The sequence below is a fragment of the Naegleria gruberi genome (genome assembly GCF_000004985.1).
Source record: "Naegleria gruberi genomic scaffold NAEGRscaffold_53, whole genome shotgun sequence".
In the NCBI taxonomy this organism is placed as follows: Eukaryota; Heterolobosea; class Eutetramitea; order Acrasida; family Naegleriidae; genus Naegleria; species Naegleria gruberi.
This window is the reverse complement of record NW_003163274.1, coordinates 42,136-58,675: the sequence shown is the minus strand read 5'-3', so window position 1 is coordinate 58,675 and position 16,540 is coordinate 42,136. Positions and strand designations below refer to the sequence as shown.

Here is a 16,540-nt window from a genome sequence, read left to right as displayed (position 1 = left end):
GTATTCACCTTTTTGCATTATCGTGCCCGGTTTTGATAAAAATTTAAGCAAAAAGGAATAGCTTGAAGACACACCAAGAAGGCAAACAACAGGCAAACCATTTTCCCCCATAGCTAAACCAATTTCATAGGAACGAATCAATTTGCGCCATAGGTGGAACTTTTTTTCTAAACAAGGCAATAAATTTTTCTACGTTTCTTGGCTGGAAATGTGTTCTTGTTGTGTTACACCAATCCACAAATTTCTCACTGGACAGTGAACGAATATTTCTGGCGGATTTCAACAAACACTGAAAAAAAATGGTAACAAGTGGGTTGAGCAATGGATGTCAGAATATGTTATGCACAACAAGGAGGATTCAATGTTTATACCTTGCGCTTGTATTCATGGCGTTGTTGTCTACAGGGGTGGTGGTGGTTGTGGAATCGCTATCTTCAACACCTGTCAATTATTATACACAGACACTTGAAGGTTTCAACAATAATTTTGATATTGTGGAGGCTAAATATGCCTACATGTTGTCTCCTACTGGTTTGAGTGCTGGTTTGAATGGAGATGTCTTTGTTGCAGATGCTGATAGACATGTAGTTTTTAGGATTTTTGACATGTATAAATATGCAGAAGTTTATGCAGGATATGTGACTTCTGGATTCAATGGAGATGGATTGAAGGCTGTGGGTACATTATTGAATACACCGACAGCTATATCTGTGAATCCATTGAATGGTGATTTGTTTATTGCTGATTCACTCAATAATAAGATTAGAATAGTTTCGAATAGAACAAGAACAACATCATCTATAGCACATGCGTTTAATAATCCAAGAGGTGTTTATGTTTCTTCCAATGGATTTGCCTACATTTCAGATACAGATAATAATCTAATCAAGAAATACGAAATTTCCACAAAACAAACTTCCATTATTGGAGGAGGTGGTTATTTAAATGGTGATTATGATGGTGTAGATGCCAAGCTTTTGAAATTACAATCTCCAAAGAATATATTCGTTGTTTCTAATGGAAATAAGGATATTGTCTATTTTACAGATGCAGAAAGAGTCAAGTCAATTGATGGAAATGGAATGTATAGAATTGTGGATGGAGGAGTGGCTCAATCTAATTTGTAAGTGAATAATTGAATGATTTGTTTAATAATTATACGAAAGATATGGTATCTATGTTTCGAATGGAGGTGAAATTTACACTTCATCTCAAAGTAATAATTTCATACAAATGAAATTGTTGAATTCAGATGAAACTAAAATCCTTATTGGAGGTTCAGAAGGATACGATGGTGATAATCAATTATTCGATTCTTTAAATACCAAGTTTTATGAACCATCTTCTTTAATTATCACTCAGAATGCGATAATAGTGGCAGATAAATCGAATAGTTGTATTCGAAAGATTGATTTACAAACCAAGATGGTTTCCACATTATCTGGTGGAATAATTAATCATCCAAATGGTGAAAACATTTCACCTCTCCAAATGTATTCAACAGGAAGTGTTTTATTCCCATTCTACTATAAGAATGACTTGTACTTTATTGACAGAGCATATTATTTACGAAAGGTTTCAAATGGAAAAATGACCACTTTATTGGGTTGTGAAAGATTAATCAAATACACGGCCAACATTCCACAGCGTTTTTACATGCTAGTCGCCAATTCAATCCATATTGGAAATGGTGATGTTTTGATTTTCACTAATTTAGATACATCACTTTACAATTTCAATGTGGAAACTCAAAACTTGACTTTAATAATCAAATCTCCAATTTATTCAAGTGCGATTGATGTACTTGGTGATTCTTTCGACAATTCTACAATTTATTTAAGAACTTCTGAGTATCTAATCAGTATTTTACAAAAATCTACAGTTTTATACCAATTAATAATTCCAATTCCAAATGGATATCTTGATCAAATTGTTGCTATTCCAAATATCAGATATCCTGATTCTAATTCCTTATTTTTATATTCAGGTTCATTGAATACTCTGTATGAGTATGTTGACTTTAAGAATGGATCAATGTTAGTTTTCAGCACGCCAATGCCAACATCTTTGACATTTAATGGATTTCAAAAAAATGATAGAAATTTGTTTTTTTTTAATATGGGTCAACTTTATGATTTTCAATTAGAAAGTTTTACATTGAAGAAAATTGGAGGATTGGATCATCTTAATGTTTCAAACACAATCGTCTATGTTTATGGATTCAATGGTGAGAATATTCCAGTCGAAAGCTCAGCTCTGTAAGTATAATTCTTTTAATATTCGGGAAAATTCGAATAATTCCTGCCTTAATGATGGAACTGTAGATATTTACCAAGAGCTGTCAAACAAGATTCCAGAATTCTTGTGACAAACCAATATCATTTGAGTGAAATTTCGAATGGAAGAGTTTCCACAATTGCAGGACTAAGTCCAGCTTCAAGAACTTTAACTCCGTTAATGTTAATGAGAGATGCATCAAAGAAAGTGAGCTACTATATGGATATGAGAACTTTGAAGAAATTTGATGAAACTACTGGCAAGTCTACCACCTTAAGTAGCTCACTGTTAACAACTCCACTTGCTTCAGTTAAATCACCCTATTTTACTTTCAATGCACAACTCGGCACCGCAAAGGCTCAAGGAGTGTTCTCAAAATTTGATAGAAAAATCTATATTAAGGATACATGTAGATTTATTCGAATCGATCCAGACACTATGAATTATGAAACTGTTATTGGATCAACAGTGTGTGGATCATTCGTGACTGGAATTAATGCAGTTGATTCTCCATGTCCACAATTTAATTTAATTAATGGATTGACAGTTGAGGATACGACTGGTGATTTGCTAATCGCCTTGGATTCAGCAATTTACAGATACAGCCAAACAACTAAAACAATGTCAATAGATATTACATTTTCAAACAATGGTCTCATTTCTGATGATGGAATCATGAGTAATGTGACATTTCCAGGTGTAATATCAAATATTTTCTATGATAGTGGTTACATATATTTAAGTACACAAGCTACCATTAGAAGAATTGAAAAACTATCTGAAGGCACCTATTATTTAAGAACTTTGGTTGGAAATTCAATTCAGGGCTATTCAGGTGATAAACTACCAGCCCTCCAATCATCGATCGATAATCCCTCTGCTTTCTATGTGAAAAAGAATGGAGATATAATTATTTTGGATGGTAGTGGAACTTCTCTTGTTCGAATGTATCAGAAACGGAGCGGTTTATTGCTGGATATTGCTGGATCAAGAGTTGCATCCCCAAAATTCAATGGAGATGGATTTGGAACTTATTCAATCTTTTCAACGTTTGCAAGACAAGTGGATTACGATGAAAGTACGGGTGAAATCTTTTTCATTGATGCTAGAGCTTATATTCGAAAGATTATTCCATATTGTGGAAGAAACTACACTTACAATTCTTGGAATAGTACATGTGATTCCAAATTGAGTTGTAATGGAACATTGGCATCAAGTGAAAATGTTTGTAATGGAAATGGACAATGTTCTGATATTGATGTTTGTCAATGTAAGATTGGATTTGAAGGTCAATTTTGTGAACTCAAAAGTCAGTCAATAATTGATTCTACAGTTTTGATAGTAGCTATTGTGATACCGATTGTTGGGGTTTTATTGATTTTACTAATAGTTGTGATATTAATTATTGTAATAGTCGTGTGTTTCTCAAAAAAGAAAAAGAAGGACTTTGAAATTGCTAAATTGGACACAGGAAATGTTGAATTATCCGAAACAACTTTCCTTTCGTCTAGTTCAATGATTATTTCCTCATCTGCTGGATCTTCTGTTGGCTCAGATATGATAAATCCATTCTCCAGATATTCAAACATTACAAGAATTGGACAAGGAGCATTTGGAAGTGTTTACAAAGTGACAGATTTAAAGAAAAACAAATTGAAAGCAATCAAACTTGTTAAATTTGAAACATTGACAGATTTGAATACAATTATGAAAGAAGCATCTCAATTGAATCATATCAACCATTCCAATATTATCAAAATTAATGATTATTTCATTACAAATGACAATTTATTGATTATTGACATGGATTATTTTGAATTGGGAGATTTAACAAAATTGAAACAAGAAAATTGCAGTGAAAAGATTGTCAAGCAAATATTGAAACAAATGTTGAATGCATTGAAATATGTACATGAAGAAATGCACATTATTCACAGAGATATTAAGCAAACAAATATTTTTATTAAGAAAATGACAAGCGACAATATTGACATTGTATTGGCAGATTTTGGATTAGCCAAAAAGTATCAAGAAATGACAGGTCAATCCTATGCTGGAACTCCACTTTGTAAGTATTATAATTTTTCATTACCCAAACTAAACTAAACTATTCAGATATGAGTCCTGAAGTTGCACTTGGAAGTTCATATTCATATAATACGGATATTTTCTCATTGGGTATTTCAATTTATCAAATCATGACCAATGACTTGGCAACTTCGATTAGTAACTTGCTAATGGGAAATCAAGCGGAGAATGCAATCAAAATATTGAAGAATCAAATGAAAGAATCTGCTCATTGCGAATATTCGGACGAATTGATTGAAATAGTTTTGAAAATGTTAGAAAAAGATGCAAATCAAAGACCTTCAGCATCTCAATTACTTTCTCTTAAATATTTCAAATAGAAAAGACCTAAAATCTTACAATTAAAAATAAAATTAAATATTTTTTAAAATTTCAAAAATTTACAAATAAGGAGAATTTGAAAATATTAAACAATATATTGTAATAAAATTAAATTCTTTTAAACCATTGATTTTTCGTAATATTCACTACTATCAACACCTCCCATTCTAATCTTATTACCAAACAACCAATTAACCATAATATGTAAACCAGTAACTTCAAATTTGTATTGTAAAGTATCGTTTCCTTTCGAATTGGTGTTTGATATATTGGAATTGACCTAATCCTCCAAATTTCATATTTGGAAAGATGAGGGAATATTCATATGAAAGAATCCATGGTTCTCCAAATCCTAAACAAAATCCAGAAACCAATCTTGCCAAGTAAATGAAAATTTCATAAAATAAACCTGCATAAGCTGTGAAAATCTTGAATTCTCCCTTTCCATCATCGTTTGGAAACCAAACTAATCTGGATTGTTCTGGATTTTCAACATCTCCCCAATCTGCTCTCGACCATAGTGTGAACGAATCAATTAATCCAAATGTTCAACAACATGTAGAGAGCTCGCCACCAAATATTGAGATAGTGAGACTCCAAAGTAGCGAACCTGAATGTTTTTAACTTGTTCATCGAAGGTCAATGTTGTTGATAGCTCGTGTTTGTTGTTCTTCTTCTTCTTGTCCAATAGTGTTGATGAATCCACAGATGATAATGATGGCATGACTGCTCTTGTTCACTTCTATTAAGGTTTGTTGTTGTTGTTTTTTTCACAAAATGAAAAATTGTAAATGTGGGCCACTTGTATGCAGAGCTTTGTGTTGGTGCTTGAAAAGGGTGGAGCTTTAAAGTTGTTGGCATTTACAGCATTACTATGTTTGGTCGATCAGTTTACTGTGGAAGATAGGAGAATACAACCACTACAATGTGAATTGGAAGGTTTATTGTAAATTGGTTGAGGAATTTAAAAGAATCAATGTATTAGTTAATTAATGTATTTACAACAGGAATATTGTTGCTAAACATGAGAGAATAAAGAGCAATGCATTTTGCATTTCCAACAATGAAATAGTTCCAGAAATTCTAACATCATATTGATTCGACACAAAGCTTCCATAAGTAAAGACATCTCCAAAGAGTCCAACTTTGCATGTTGAGCAATTTCCCTTATTTGTAGAAAGCCAAGAAAGCAAATCCACAGCATCTGTAATGACTGCATGGACCTGTTTATCGAGAATCATTGGCCATGCTTCGTAATAACCACCTGAAAATCTAATAATGGTTGCAAGTGGTAAATTCGCAGTTGCCCAAGCATCGTATGTTGTTGTCTTGTAAACTGCAACTTTAATTCCAGGTTGATTAAGACCAGTTTCATTTTCAACACGAATATTAGGATCAAGCTCGGATCTGATATAGGCATTATATGAAGAACCGTAGGCACATTGGAAGTGAGCTTGAGTTGTTCTGGTACTGTCAATATTTGTTGAAGCAATGGCAACGTCACAGCTTCCATCATCAACTGCCTTCTTTAATGAAGTGAAATAGCCAGTTTGCGTATTAATTAACACAAAATTGGCTGTCAATTCAATACCATAATGTTTTTTCAATGTATCAACAAGCATATTACCTGCCTTGATGTGTATTAAATTCCAAGGATACAATGCATTGCTTTCATAACATAAATTCAAAACAGTTGATGAAAAATTGAAAACTGAAGGAAATGAAGGAGGTTCACAATCTGGCACTGGGAATGAATTAGTGAAAGTATTCAAATAAGTTCTCCATTCTTGTGTCCTGATATAAACACCTGTGGCTGCATCAATGGCTTGAGGGAATTGCCAACCTTTTGTTGCAATTGTAGAATTGCTGACACTTTGCAATCCGTAGCGAAGAGATAATTGATAGCTTGGATAAATGGTTAAAAGTAACAATGCTATGGAGATGAGCAGTGTCAGTGACAAATATTTCTTCATCATTGATGTTGTTAGTAGTAGTGGGTCAAGTTTCTGCAATGGAAGGAGTTGAGGTTTTTTGTTCGTGTGTGAAAATGCGTTTTTCATCTCTTGTGTAAAGAGAAAATCTTGACTCCTTCACAATTTAAGAAGTGGTAAATAATATCCTTATTAAATACGATTGGGTTGCATGAATTTCTTTGTCACTTTTTAAAAGGTACGTTGGCCCATCTAGGCACATGACAAGTTATGTTTCGTTAACAATGTTGGAGGAGTGGTGCTTCATTTTGACATTCCAAGACAACTACCGAATATCAACGCTATGCGGGCCGAAAGGTTATGATGATTCTCTGAAAGCAAGATACTATTAGGGAGCATTATTGTCCATGATGCGTCCATGAAGTGACTGTTGGATTAGTAATTTGGCTGCACCTAGGCATTGTGACCATCTTAATAATACAGATGAATTTTCATTATCATGACACATTGTTGACATTATTTGGTTTTACTTTCTAATTGAATCGATAAATCAAATGTTGTTATGTTATTGGAACTTGTTAACATAAATGCTTGTTTATGATAACAACATTAAACATTGGTTGGAATTCGGTAATTGTATGTGCTTGGCTCGCTTGGAGATTGAGCAACAGAGAGTGACTCTTCAGAAATTATGAATGGACTCAATGTGGTGGTAACTGTTTCGTCAACATGAAGGTATCTGTTCATGAAGGCATCAATCCAATTTCCAAAGCAGCACAAAAACATTCCACACGAGGCCAATACAATAATGTGACCTTGCAACCAACGGAAGAAAATTTGATGACCTCTTGCATTAAACACTACCTTGAGTTTGTCTCTTCCATAGGTTGTTGGGTTTTTGTTGGCATAGTAAAATTGTCCAACACCTCCAAATTCCATCTTTGGCATCAATCTTGAATAGTAATATGATTTAATCCAAGGTTCAGCAAATCCCAATAAGAATGTAACAGAAAACAATCTTGCTCCCCAAGTAACAATTTCAGTGGTTACTCCTGGGAAGGCAGACAAGATTTTGAACTTTTCTCTTCCATCATCAATTGGATGCCACACTATATTATTTTCAGCATCAGGATCTACGACTTCTCCCCAAGAAATACGTCTATCAAGCTCAGAATAGTAAAAGATGTGCATCATTCCAGACAAGTACCACAATCCAAATGTTGATGAATTGATAAAGTTATTAATAATGCAAAGTATTGGAACCTTTAGCCATGGATCATGAGTATCAAATTTGAGTCTTCTTCCTCCAACAATCATTTCACTAATTTGACTATTGGCCATTGGAATAGCAAAGAAGGCCTCCACAATACCAAATGTCATCTTTGACAAGATCCAAACTAATACTTCCCAACAACAACAAGGACCAATTCCAAAATATTGAAATTGTGGGCCTTCTCCTTTGTTTAGAACTGGTTCGATATTTCCATCAGATAATAACCCATTATGACTAGGAACATTTCTAAAGATGCCAGAGTTTGTGTAATAGGCTTGTTGTGGTGGAAGGAATGTATTGTTATTTACAGAATATCCCTGTGGAATTACTTGTTGTGGAGATGTTATTGGTGAGGAGGATGATTGGATCAGAGGAGAAGAACCACTACTACCAACAACATTTGGATTATAACTTTCACTATCAAGACTCTGTTTAGTAGACAATGATCCGGATGATAAAACTGTTGGTGCATCAGCTGATGATAATGTGTTGGTATTATTAACGTTAGCAAATTGTCTAATATATGGATGAAGAGCAAATCCTTGATCTCCTTCTTGTTCTTGGGGCACTTGTTGATTATTTTGTTGTTGTGCCCCTGATGAGGTTGGTGTATTCAGAGAAGGATTGAAAGGAGGTGGATAATTTGAAGACATTTTTTTGATGATTTTTGCTTTCTAAATTGATTCTATTAGTTGTATTAGTTCATTAGTGTTCAAGCTATTATTGTGTATTATTATTATTCATTCATTATTAATTATTCAATAAAGATGATTGATTTTTTTAATATTAATAATTATCATTATTTAAATAAAAATTGGTTATTCATTCCTTCCGATATAATTCAAACTCTCTTTCCAATCTTCTCCATATCACCTTTTCATTCAACTAATACAGTTACAAGTATAATTATAGTTACGAATACAATAATAATATTTCTAAAATCATCATTAAAATAAATTTTCAAAAGCCTATTTTCCGTAATTTTTTTTATTAAGAAAAATCAAAGCCTTCATCTTCACAGCGTCAAACACAAAAAGCCTCAAAAAAAATTCCTTAATACAAAATAAGCATGTGAGGAAGCACAACAATGAAGAGGAACAAAGAAGAAAGAGGATGGAAGAACAATTAATTGTAGTCTTTCAAAAAGAAATTTAGTAATCCAAGTTGCCTATTGCAGAGTTCTAAATCCATCCACTGCCTTTTATCAACGGTGCTGCTTCTTACGGAAGAATAAGAACATGATGACGATTGTAATTTCATCAATTAACAAAATTATTAATGTGGCGAATAGCAATTATTAATTCACCATCATGCAATGATCTAGTCATCTATTTATCACCAAAGCTAGACTATTCATTCCGATCTTTACTCAGCAATTTTACCACTGACAATGAATGAGTCAAGCGAATATAGCTTTGCCAATTCCCACCTTTATTGTTTTAAATTGATACACAACATGTCCTTTTGGAAGGAATCTGTGTTATTCAATGACATGTTGATGAGAATGACAATATTAGCAATTAAATAATTGTCCAAATTGCTGCTACTACTTCCTTAAACTTCCTGTTGTAGTTTCATAGTCTCATTTGTTTGACTTCATACAATTCTTCGTTCTATTTCGTGGTCGATGTATTCGAAACTAAATGTAAGAGTTAAATTAATATTTAAAAAAAACGTACTCAACCGACCTATCTCTCCAGACTGACACTGCCTAATCTATTTTAGCCTTCAAAGACTTGAATAGTATCCAATAAGACAAGCAGTGAAAGAAACCTAATCACCCAAGAGTTTCCAATCTCCATCATCAGTAGTTTCGTCTGACTCATTCACAAATAGCAAAATGGTCACCAATATTCATCATTCAAATAATAATAACACAACAACAAACAACACTAATAACATTGGAGTAGTTTCGTCTAATCCTTTCAAAAGATTATTTCGACTCTCGAAAGATCATCATCATCACCATCATCATCATTCTACTGAAGAGAAATACGAAACCTGTAACTGTCATCAACTTTATGAAATGATAGAACAAAAGAAGGAAGAAGAAACCATTGAAGATAATTTACCATCCTCATCGAGTGTAATTTCCTCCTTTACCATGTTAAATTCCAATAATAAGAGAAGATTTTCCATGACTAATCATCCAATTATAATTCCTTCCCAAATTGTTTCCTCCACTAACGATAAGAATGCTAACGAAAAGAAGAAGGAAAAGAAGAGAAAGTTGAAAAAGCAAAACAAACTTGATATCTTTCACTTCTTTAAAGGAAGTAATAACAACACTTCAACAATTGATCACAACCATTCACAATTTGTTGGTTTAAATATTACTACTACGAGTAATCAATTGATTGAACAAAATATTTCCAAACTCGATAGAAACAATTCGATAGAATTGGATTTTGATTTCAATATTGTGGATAAACCAATTACTTCCAATACCTGCTATATGACTAACTGTTTGACTACCTCATCTGTAGACTATTCCAATAATTCAACAACTTTTTCAACCAATGTACATAATAATGCCACTACTACCTACGAGACTCCCCTTGATAGAATTTTACTATTGAACGAGTCCACTAAACTCACTAGTCCAGCACTCTCCAAGAATATTTCACCCAAGAATAATCAGGAAAAGAATCAGCTCCACAGAGGAAAGCCACTCAAACTGACCTCCAATGAGGGCCTCTTTTTCGTACAACCTCTCAAATCCAAACATTCATCAATAAGTAATGGAGACAAGAGAAGAAGAGTTGGTGATGAGAACAATGAATCAATGATATTGAGCGATGGTATTTCCCCAACCAATTCATTTACAGTACTGAGTGATGAGCCTATGATTACATCTCCAAAAGTGTCTCCCAAACTTGATCAATCTTTTGTTGAGGAATTTTTATGAGATCTTCAATAAACAATTTCGAACAAATCAGCAAGTTCACGTGTTACATTTTGTGAAAATATTTGAACTTGAAGTTTATTTGAACTTACTTTTGGGTGTCAAGTCTCCAAACTAACTTTACAATAATTGACTTGATCTATTTAAAATACAAAATTTTTAAATGTTTTTGGAATTTTATTATGTTTTTATTTCTTGAAACCTCTCTTGACAGTAATACCAATGAAATCCATAACTTGATGGAGCGACGAGGCTCTTGGAGCTTTGGCATTTTGATTTTCGTCAGTATCAGAAAAGTTAAGTGTTTTTCTTCCACCCTTCTTTGATTTTCGCTTTTTTCCAGAAGCCCAACTGGTGGCTGCTTCCAAAAGAGACTCGGAAATGGATTCTGCAATAATTAAAGGTTCTTGTGCATCACTGGTGGCATCATAGAATTGATTACAACTTTCTTTTGGAGTGTCACCATATTTATCCTTGGCAAGGAATAAGTGAGCCATCTTGCTGAGTTTCAATACTGGACTGACAGTTTCAATAAAATCATGAGTCCATTCGAGAGCATTCATCCAATCAAGAGAAGCTTCATCTGTATCAGGATCAAAGGCCATACCTGTCAAAAATACTGATTGAACACACAAGTGCATCAAATTCTTTTGTTGAGAATCAACTTCGTTGAAAAGAATTGGAATTAATCTTTGTTTTGTTGAATTCTTTTCATGATAGAGATATTGTAAGATAGCATAGAAGGAAGACATGTCATTCTTTGCAATAGATTCCATCAAGATATTTCTACCATGACCATTCTTTTGAAGAATTGCTCTTTCGAATGCATCATTTCCAAACAAATCACCTCCAGTTGGGAGAAGCTTGGTGAGGAAAGATTCTTCAATCCTCTTAATTCTGGTTCCTCTGAAATCAGTCAAACATACAAAGAGAGCATTTTCTTCTTGTGAATTTTTCTTTAAAAGGATACCAGGTTTTGTCTTTGCCAAATATTCAATGCTTTCCATAGATTTTTCTCTGACAGCAATATGAAGTACAGATTCTCCAAGACCAACACCGATACCAACAGTGGTATCGAGTTTTGCACCAAATAATTGTAATGTATCACTAATTTCGAATTGTTTTCTCTTCAAAGCCCAGTGAACAGGTAAGAAACCATATCGATCAGCATGCAAATTTAACTGATCCTGTACAATTTTAAAACTACATAAAAATGCACAAATTCCATTTGATCCTGATTGTACAGCATAGAAAATTGGAGTGGCATTTTGCTTATCCACACTTGATAGGAGAGCATTTGTTTTTCTTTGACATTCATTTGAGTGATTGGCGTTTGGACCACCATTTGTATTCGAACACTTTTCATCACAACAAGCAGATGAAATAACGTGTTGGAGAATATCTGCTTGTGCATGTTTTGCCGACAGATGAACAACATTCATATCAAATTCTTCAGGGAATGTTGTTTTCAGTATTATTTGATCCATAGTTATTAATTTTTGTGATCCACTTGTTGAGAGGTGAGTTGAAAGATGATTATTTGGGCTACCAATCATTAAAGATGAAGATGAAGAGGATACTGAATTATTTGGGGAGGAAACTGGATGATTATTGGTAATTGATTCTTCTACAGAGTTGACTAAATCTGATGTTGGTGTTGTAACCAATCCGTTGGTACTAACGTGAGTAGGGGAAGTAGGTGAGGTTGAATACAATACATTTCCAATAACTGGAGATGACAGTTGACCAGTTGAATTGGCAGTATTTTGAGTAATATGAGCGAGTGACAACAACTCTTCCAAACATTCTTGTACCCTGCTGATCATACCTTTTATGACTGCTTGATACAAATCTGCTTTAATTTCTTGTTGGGTACGTAGAGTTGGTGTTTGAGTATTGACAACACCTTGTTGAGGTGGTGTTTGATTCGATATCATTGTTGATGTGGTTAAACTTGTAAAATTGCTCTTATTGTTAGCAGAGGTAGTAGTAGATTGAATATTAGAATAATTCTCAATAACACTCATAATGTTGTTCTTCTATTAATGGATAGACTCGAGATTTTCTTTTCCAGTCTTCCTTTTTGTTTTGCTCGTTGTTGTGCAATTACTTTTGTTTAGTGGGTCGCTGGGTGTATATCGTATAAGCGTCGAGCTAATAGATGCGATTATCGATAAACAAACGTGAAATTGTATGGAAAATGATTTTTTGTTTTAATTCACGCCTGAAGAACGGGCAGGTCGCTGTGCTAACTGTTTCTCATCGAAGAAAAGATCTGATGTGATGAACGCTTTCATTTTACGTGAAATACGAAAAAAGACTCGACGCGATGATAGCAATCTATTTTGAGCGGGAACGAAGCCATTTTCAAACAGTCAAATGAAGATCCGCTTTTTTGTTGATGGCAAGTGACGTTGGTTTTGTGTACACTGGTATTGAGGTTGGTGAGGGAAATGTGAGAGATGTGATGGCAAGGTTTGGGTTGTGAAATATTTGAGTTTTGACTTGAATGGAGAAGGAATCTCTGATGATATTTGGTGTTTTTGAGAGGTAAATTGAGAATTATTGAATAGAAGAAAGTAGACGAAAGTAAAATTGACATGAAGGTGATTTTCTAATGAGTTTATTCGTGAAGATCAGGCTATTTTAATTGTTACCAATACTATTATTCAATTCTCGAATTCGTAAAGTGGTTTCTCTTTCTTCAACATATTTCGGATAATGTTGTGTTTTTGGTCAGAAGAGGCTGAAAATGTTATTCGAAACTTCATGGTACCATTGAAAACGTATGACCATCAATGTATTTGAATAACTGACCAACAGACCACCAAGATATTTTACCAACCACTTTTACAATATACTTTGCAACCATAGTTCATATTTGGTTGTATTAACGAAACTAGGTGACTCGGAATTAATAAATCCGACGAATTATAAATGTTAAATTCAACCTCAAATAATGCTTTCTATCAAACATCTTTAAAACCAACACATCAATTAGGCATTAAGATATTGGAAAAGTGACCAGTTGAAACGTGTTGGATTTGTTTTCGTCTTTTGGCCAAAGGTGTCAAGTAGCCTTGTTGAGTTTTCACAGTGTTGATTGACACTTTACTTGACTACAGTTGATAGTGGTCATCTTATTTGGCTAGAATAATACTTGACTTTCTAAATAAAAAGTTCTCGATATGTAAATAATGTCAAATAAATTGTAAACTCAATAGATGCTTGACTAAGCATTCAGATTTGTTTTCAAATCATATTAATGAAGATGATTCGTATAATCATCTTCTCTATTTGTAAAATTCATTAGTGAATTAAAATGAAGGAGTGTGAGAGCTGCTACTGTTTGGTTGAGTTTTGTGTTCTCTCGAGTAGAAGAGAGTATCCAACAAGTAGAATGAATTTTCAGAGTTGACTTGTTGTTCTGTAAGTGGCATGTTTCTTCTCTTTGAAATTCCCTTCTTGACATTTTCAACACCTTTTGATTGTCTTAGTGAAAGAATCTTGTTAAAGAGAGAAAGTGGGAATTTGCCACCCATGTCAACAAATCCTGAAGCTGTGAATCTTGTGTGTTTTTCACTCAATTTCTCAATAACAACGCCTCCTAGAAAGATACCCTTGATGCATCCCTTACTGAGTGGAACCTCTTTGCAATCGTGACTTCTTCTCAAGATGGTATATCCATTGTAGGAATCAAATGTTTCGTCTCTAATGGAAGTTCCAATCAGGAATTGTCTATCACTCATTGGCCAAGCCATTTTCATTTTACTGCTCAAATAGCTGACTGCATAGGTAGGTCCTTTGACAAATCTTTCAAATTTCACATTGGACATGGTATCGTCAATGATATTCAAGATTCTCATATCTGTCAATGCAAAGAGTACTTCCTCAGGAGATGATTCAATAATTCCCACTTCCTTATAAATTTTCAATCCTCTACTGTTGTGATAGAATTTGTTTTCTGAAACAAAGCATGAGGATTCAGAATCTTCGTGAACTTTCAACCACAAACTTTCGTTATTGACCAATTCGATAAGTAAATCAAATTGTTGCTCAGTAACAATATCATCTACCAATTCAGCAATAGATTTGGTGAATTTTTCTCTAATATCCATAACATTATCCAATATTTTTGTTTCTATTCCATTTGGAGAAAGGGTATGAAGGGAAAGCATTGTTTGAACATGATTGACATGAGTAATTGATTCAACCGAGTCAATGGAACCATCATCACTTGAAAGATCAGCCAATGGTGAAACCAATCCCAATGGAGATCCAGAACCTGAACCAGAACCAGAAGCAGGTGAAGCAGGAGAAAGAGCTCTATTCGACTTATTTGTAATAAATTGAGAAACTTGATTTTTCTTTGTCTCTCCAATCTTGGAAAAGTAGATATTCAAAAACTTGTAAATGGCATCCAAATTCTTTGAGGTAACTTCCTTCTCTACCTTACTCACAATCAAATTGAAAAAAGAATGACTCTTCAAAAATCTGACGAAACTGTCGCATTTCAATTGTAAACTAACTTCTGTTCTGGCTTCATCAAATAAATGTGGATTAATATCATTTTCACCACCTCCTCTAGAACATTCCTTTTCATAATTTCTCAATACAGCATCTCTTATTTGACTGGACAAGTTGACTTGATGTGCTGAATGATCGTTGAGAAATTTGTCGATAATTTCCTTAGCTTTGGCCTTTCTACTTATCTTGTTATTGTTGAAGGGTTGTGAAAAAATTGAATTATGTTCTGTTAAATCCTTCAGAGAATCCTTTCTTTGAACCTTTCTTCCTGGTGAGGTGAAACTAGTGGACGAAACTGATGGAGACAACGGAGAACCAATACTAATTGTTGATATTGTTGTTGTAGATGTCTGAATTGAAGGAAGCAATCCTGCTGGTGAATTTACATTATTGACACTACTGCCATTCGAATAGAAAGTAGACGAATTATGACTATTCGAATATTCATCAATTTTAACAAGAAATTCCAAAGAACTGGCATTTAGTTCATTCTTGAGAAAATCCAAAAAACCATTCATGATGAAACCATCGCCAAGACACATTTCTAAATGTACATTATACTTTTTAAAAGTTTCTTGGATGGCATGTGAAAGATTTTCTTGATAATTATTGTTGTGTGAAGAAGGAAGTCGCATTTCCGTTTCTTCAGTCTAGTTTCGTATAATGTTTCGTAAATTGTTTTTCACAACTGTTGTTGACCTTCTTGTTGTTGTTGTTATTTAATACCTATGTGAAACTTAATGACTGTCGATATAGTGCTGTGTCTTGTTACTGCACTTGTTGTTGAAGTGTTTGGTTGTGTTTTTTTTTGGGGTTTCTAACAGTATGAGAAACAACTTGTGAAAGGCTCAGAATTTTTGAGAGGTTGATGAAATATGGCAAAAGGTTTCCCTATTATTATCTTCCCTTTGTGTAAAGTTGTTCAATGATGAAGAAGCAAAGGAATCGTTTTGTTTCTAACAGAAAGTGTTAGAAAGAAGAAGAAACGAAAACTTTGTTCACAAGAGAAGAGTTGTGTTGCGTTTTTTTACTTGTCGAAAAAGACTCACAGATGCAAAAATAACCAAACAGTAAAAGAACAGTTACGATTTTTGTTATTGTTTTTCCAATTAATCCACATTGTCAAAAACTAAACGAGGTTGACAACTACCATTTCAATATGTGGTGTTGATGATTCATCACGCTCGAAGTACCGATTTGTTGCTGTCACTAGTATTG

The 16,540-nt window shown here is 33.7% G+C and overlaps 5 protein-coding genes across 5 annotated transcripts; 2 read left to right on the top strand and 3 right to left on the bottom strand.

Moving 5' to 3' along the window:
* Positions 1–299: 299 nt before the first annotated feature.
* NAEGRDRAFT_72385 (uncharacterized protein) lies at positions 300–4,685 on the top strand (the record flags this gene model as incomplete). The annotated part of the gene is made up of 5 exons (XM_002672463.1): positions 300–1,123; positions 1,167–2,258; positions 2,325–3,586; positions 3,692–4,345; positions 4,393–4,685. 5 exons carry the CDS (start codon positions 300–302, stop codon positions 4,683–4,685), a joined length of 4,125 nt encoding a protein of 1,374 aa, XP_002672509.1.
* Positions 4,686–7,113: 2,428 nt separating this feature from the next.
* On the bottom strand, positions 7,114–8,543 carry NAEGRDRAFT_81187 (uncharacterized protein; the record flags this gene model as incomplete). Its single annotated transcript, XM_002672392.1, has 1 exon — positions 7,114–8,543. The coding sequence occupies one exon, from the start codon at positions 8,541–8,543 to the stop codon at positions 7,227–7,229; it is 1,317 nt and encodes a 438-aa protein (XP_002672438.1). The 3' UTR covers positions 7,114–7,226.
* Positions 8,544–9,916: 1,373 nt separating this feature from the next.
* On the top strand, positions 9,917–10,798 carry NAEGRDRAFT_72382 (uncharacterized protein; the record flags this gene model as incomplete). The annotated part of the gene is made up of 1 exon (XM_002672462.1): positions 9,917–10,798. The coding sequence occupies one exon, from the start codon at positions 9,917–9,919 to the stop codon at positions 10,796–10,798; it is 882 nt and encodes a 293-aa protein (XP_002672508.1).
* A 142-nt stretch (positions 10,799–10,940) lies between these two features.
* Positions 10,941–12,974, bottom strand: NAEGRDRAFT_59191 (uncharacterized protein). The gene has a single exon (XM_002672391.1). The coding sequence runs from the start codon at positions 12,820–12,822 to the stop codon at positions 10,984–10,986; it is 1,839 nt and encodes a 612-aa protein (XP_002672437.1). The 5' UTR covers positions 12,823–12,974; the 3' UTR covers positions 10,941–10,983.
* A 1,138-nt stretch (positions 12,975–14,112) lies between these two features.
* NAEGRDRAFT_52170 (uncharacterized protein) lies at positions 14,113–15,957 on the bottom strand (the record flags this gene model as incomplete). Its single annotated transcript, XM_002672390.1, has 1 exon — positions 14,113–15,957. The coding sequence occupies one exon, from the start codon at positions 15,955–15,957 to the stop codon at positions 14,113–14,115; it is 1,845 nt and encodes a 614-aa protein (XP_002672436.1).
* Between the last annotated feature and the right edge of the window lie 583 nt (positions 15,958–16,540).

Excerpts from the sequence above, each read along its gene's own strand:
- NAEGRDRAFT_59191 (XM_002672391.1), bottom strand. The coding sequence starts at position 12,822 with ATGAGTGTTATTGAGAATTATTCTAATATTCAATCTACTACTACCTCT.